This window comes from Cryptotermes secundus, unplaced genomic scaffold, assembly GCF_002891405.2.
Source record: "Cryptotermes secundus unplaced genomic scaffold, Csec_1.0 scaffold1679, whole genome shotgun sequence".
Classification (NCBI taxonomy): domain Eukaryota; kingdom Metazoa; phylum Arthropoda; class Insecta; order Blattodea; family Kalotermitidae; genus Cryptotermes; species Cryptotermes secundus.
The window spans coordinates 8484-13667 of NW_019743676.1; the positions used below are offsets into that span (position 1 = coordinate 8484).

The 5184-nt window shown below is 39.7% G+C and overlaps 1 protein-coding gene across 2 annotated transcripts in view; it reads left to right on the plus strand.

Annotated features, from left to right (window-relative positions):
• The first annotated feature begins 436 nt into the window (after nt 1–436).
• LOC111874276 (exosome complex component RRP45) overlaps nt 437–5184 on the plus strand; it is a 15431-nt gene continuing 10683 nt past the window's right edge. Inside the window, exons 1-3 of one of the 2 annotated variants that reach the window (XM_023869638.2) lie at nt 437–666; nt 1825–1919; nt 3171–3393. In XM_023869638.2, coding sequence (XP_023725406.1) covers nt 601–666; nt 1825–1919; nt 3171–3393 — 384 coding nt within the window. In that variant the 5' untranslated portion in view covers nt 437–600. Of the gene's footprint in view, nt 667–703; nt 803–1824; nt 1920–3170; nt 3394–5184 lie in introns of those variants that run through there. The other variant, XM_023869639.2, reaches the window with a different exon arrangement.

The window sequence follows — 5184 nt, forward strand, 5'->3', positions numbered from 1 at the left end:
CAGATCCAACCCAAATGATAAGGGTGAAGTGACATTAAACTTACTTATGGAGCTGAGCCCTTCTTGAGAAACTGTCAATTGTGCAACCACTCAAGAATTTTCCAGTCTTTTGTAGAACCCGAAGGTTCATTACTATGTTCACAAGAGCCCTCCACTGGTCCCTATCCTGAGCCAGATCAGTCAATCCAATCTATATCATCCTATCTCACTAGGATACATTTTAATATTGTCCACCCACCTACACCTTCGTCTTCCCAGTAGTCTCTCTCCTTCTGGCGTTCCCACTAATATCTTATATGCAGTCCTCGCCTCCCCANCCTTGGCCCTGGAGGTCATTTTTAATTTAGTCATGTAAGGTGAACATAGATGGCAGCAGCGTTTCATAGAGGTGTCATGGCGGCCATTTTGCCAACCAATAACATAGGAGTTTCGCGGGGCTGCCCTGTGTTTTGTAGCATATGTAGTTTAGTAATGCGTGATTCAAATTTGATTAATGTCTGAAGAGAGAAAGTCACACATTTTTTAAAAATAAAATTCGCTTAAGAAAATTCATTTAATAAACGTAGAGTTATCTGAAGAATTAATTAATTATTGTTCAGTATGAAAGAAAGTATGTTATCTACGTGTGAGAAATCATTTATAACGGATGCTATTGCGGAAGGAAAAGTAAGATTTAGGTTATTCCCTTTACCAACATTACAGTGCGTATTGAGGGTCCTTGTTTGGACGTATACATTGTCTGATTAAAATATAAATATTCTAAAAAAATGCAGTGTTTCTTAGACAATGCCCCCGTTTTCAGGTAAAACACTAAAGAGAGGAGCCTAGTAATTTGCCATTTAGAAAATTTTAATTTCGTCATTAGTTGTGTGGATGTGGTTACCAACGTTTTGGAGGGATGTGCAGCCTGCTCCATTTTCAGGGTTGAAATTACTAGAATCGGGCTGTGGTTGGGTCATGTAGGAAAGATGGAAGGATCAGGCTGTGTTGAAAAAAGGATTTCATGTTACAGCCCCTTGTTGGCGTGAAATATGAGATAAAATGTCATCTAGATGGGAGTCCCAAACAGTATTTTTCAGTTTAACCAGATGAATTAAATATATTAGTGAGTTGGGATAACGCAGTCAATATAGCGATTGGCTACTGGCTGACAACTGAGGGGTCGGAGTTTGAGTCCCGGTGGTGTCTAGAATTTTCATTTCTCCATATTGTCCGGACCATCTTTGGGGTCCATTGAACCAATCCAATGGGTACTGGGTGCTCCTTTCCAGGGGGTAAAGCTGACCACCCACGTCAAACTAGTGCCAAGGTCAAGAAAATTTGGATCTATACATCCACTTCTCCATACGGCTTCATGTCATAGAGAAATGCAAGCAGCTTCTGAGATACAATCAACTCCCAGTTAACCGGTATTCTGGCGTCCAGAATTCTCATTCAACTGGCAAGCGTTTCAAAGACAATTTACAATTTGTATAGTTACTCAAAAACAGATTTGCAGTGGACACGTATTCACTCACCACACATCAATTGTCCCAGCCATCCCTGGATGCACTGTAAGTTATCATCGCTCAAGTAGTCCGTAAAGGGTGGTTGTCTCCTGTGTTTTCCGGAAAGACCCCTTACATAATAAAGCAGAAATATGTTATAGTGGAACCAGTAGATTCATGTAACTGGCACACTTTATTTTAAATATATGCCAGTTCAGTGTGTATCAGTATCAAGAATACTTAAGACAATGGACAGTATCTCATATAATTGTGAAGTAGCAGAGATTCAATTGATGTGATATACCTTTAACTTAAAATTTGTACTTATGTTGTTCAGCGCTTAGATGGGCGTGAGATGGATGAAAGCAGAGTGATGCGAATTTACTTTGGAACTGACTGGGGCTGCTGTCAGGTTTCTTTAGGTGAAACAAAGTAAGTACTTTATAATTCATATCAACTCTACATATAAACTGTGACTGATATTCCATTTACTGTAACTTTAACTCTGTGCTGGTTCCAACACCATGTATGTTACTTGTATCATCAGCAATATTGTTCAGCAACATCAGTATACTGAATTACAGCTACTGTGAACCAACCATTTGAAAAATTCTTTTAGATATAGTAGGACCGTTTACCAAAATGCAGAATGGAAAGGAATACATGTTAACCTTTCAGGATGAACTAAACAAATTTTTAGTAGCATTCCCCATACCAAGACAAGAGAGATATGGTAGCAAGAGATTTCATGATGCACATTGTTCTAGAATTATGATCTGGAAGGATTTTGACAGATCAAGGATCAAAATTTTTGAGTAACTTTTTCAACAATACTTCCAAAATGTTGATGATAAACTGTAGACTACCCTGTTTCATCCTGAAAGTAATGCAGGTCCTGTAAAACCATTCTATAGAAAAGAGAAATAGTAGAGCTAGTTCATTTACAAATGCTGTCTGGATGAATGTGGATATTAGCAGTACGGCTCAAGTTTTTATATCAGATACTGAATCACAGTCTTCATCTGACAGACTAGGATAGGCTACTGATAAATACGAACATTGGGAGAAACTACTTTGTGAAACACTGAGTGGAAAGTGGTTGTGTAGATCAGCCTAAGATAGACTGACAGTGAAACTGATCAATTAGGCCAGTGTATTGGCCATGTAAAGCAGTTGTATCATACAACTGAAATCCAAAACTGGACAGATTGTAGTCATTTTAATGCAGTATTCAAAAATATATTAATTCAGATGAGAGGGAGTAAGAAATTGTTACAAGGGTTAATTGGACGTAGCCATACATATCCATGTAAGCATAGAGGAGCCCTCAGCTGTTTGGGAAAAATTAATAAAATTTTGTTTGATGCGTTAGGTTATGATGATGCTGATTACTATGATGAACAAATTCAGCATTTTGAAGAAAACTCAGAAGCTGTGACTAATCTTATGACACAACTGTGATCTGCAGTAAAGCCATAACCTGGGAATCTTATCAAGATGCATGTCACATGTACTGGTACTATGTCAAGTAAAACTGTATACACGCTCTGTGATCTGAGCTAGTACTTGTGGCGAGTACTTGCCTATGTATATATCACCATACTTTTTTTTTGAAGGGAAATAAATTGTTTTGGTATTCTCAAGACTGGCACAGACTGGTATGACATGAATCACTTTCCTCAGAGTGTTAGCACAGGTTTCATGCGAGGTGCAGAAGCCCAAGACTACTCGTCCTAATGAAGGCATGCTCTTCCTCAACACAGAGTTAAGTCCCATGGGATCTCCACATTTTGAAGTTGGTTTGCAATCTGAATTGGCTGTGCAGCTTAATCGTCTGCTAGAAAAGTGTATAAAAGATTCCCGGTGTGTGGACCTCGAGTCTTTGTGCATTGTGGCTGAGGAGAAGGTATGTATTAATTATTTCAGATCAGATAGGAACTTCGCATTGTACTTCTTTATTTTATGGAATTTCTTATGGCTTTTAAGTGAAATATTTTTTTGTATAATCACCAAAGAACAGCGGCACCTTTTGAAAACCACCACTGCAACCAATTATAATGACCTCCATTGCCTCACTCGATAACAACCTTGCTAGCTGGGTGAGCAGCTGGCATGGGTAACCTATCTCTGCAGTTTATCTTTAACGTGGTAGCACAAATATCATTGACTGCGATTTTGGGTTTCAGAGATAGTAGTGGGATAAAAGTTATGCAGTAAATATTCCAGGTAAGTGCAATAGTTTAGCCTTTTAGATAATGAATGAAAGGGACATAAAACATTAGTAACACAATTTAAATTATCACAGTACATGATATAATCCCAAACTTCTATTTCTTTGTTACTTCCTGAGATGGATCAGCAGAAATCACTCTGTTTCTGGGACATTTGTGATTACTGAATTTGGTTTCATATACCCTGACTTGCTAAAGAAAATTTCCTGAATTTGGAAAACAGTATGTGGAATTACAGTTTTTACTAGGTAAGAGGACAAACATTGTAGCCAAGTAGCCCATCTTGCAGCTCTTTTGGTATCAGACTTGTATGTTGCTGTGCCATATTCCAACTTGTTACATCCTACCCAATTCACTCAGACATATAGTTTGGTACAGACAAACATGATGTTATCCACATCCATTTGGTAATGTCCACTTCAACAATGATTTATTGACTGCCATCCACAAGCAGGCTAAATGAATTTGTTTAGCATTATGAGAAATGTGAAAAGTTCTCAGTTCATATGAAAATGATGTGACCTCAAGAGCAAGACAGAGGAGAATGCATTGACCCTTATAGTTACAAATACAAGGTGGTTCAAATATGACTGGGACTGATTTTTCTTTTTAAACCAAAATTGCCAAGTACTTACTTGCACATGTCAGTCTTCAACGTCCTCCCCTCCGCAGTCAACACATTTTTTCCAATGTTCTGGAAGCATCCTGATGCTCTTTTCAAAAAAGTCTTGTGGTTGGCGGCGTATCCACTCCCGAACATTCTGGATGATGGCGTCATCCACAAACCGCATGCCTTGCAAGTCTGATTTGAGCCTTCCGAACAGGTAGAAATCACTTGGTGCCAAATTGGGACTGTACGGCAGATGTGTCAGAAGGTTCCATTTCAATTTCCAGAGGGTTTCCATTGTTGTTTTGGCCGTATGGGGGCATGCATTGTCTTGAAGGAAGGCTACCCGCTTTCCACCTCTCTTCCGCTTGGATCGGATCTTTTCCTTCACGTCTGTTGCCAGGAGGTCTGAGTAATAAGCTGCATTGACTGTTCTGGCATCTGTCAGAAAGTCTACATGGATAACCCCCTGCCAGTCCCAGAAGAACGTTGCCATCACTTTTCCTGCCGAACAGCTCCTCCACGCTCTCTTGGGTTTGGGAGAACTGGTATGCCACCACTCGCATGATGATTGCTGGGACTCGGGAATGAAGTAGTGCACCCACATTTCATCGGTGGTCACTGTAGACTTCAAAAATGCATCACCTTTGTCTTCAAACTGCTGTAGGAAACGACTGGCAACTTGCATGCGCACCATTTTGTTCACGCCCGTCAAAGTGTGTACCCACCGTGCATTCACCTTGCGATAGTGCAGGTGATATTTCACGATGTCTTCTACACTACCAACACTGATGGACAGCATTGCTCCAAGTTCCTTGATAGTGATGCGCCTATTCTCACGAATAAGTGCATATGGATG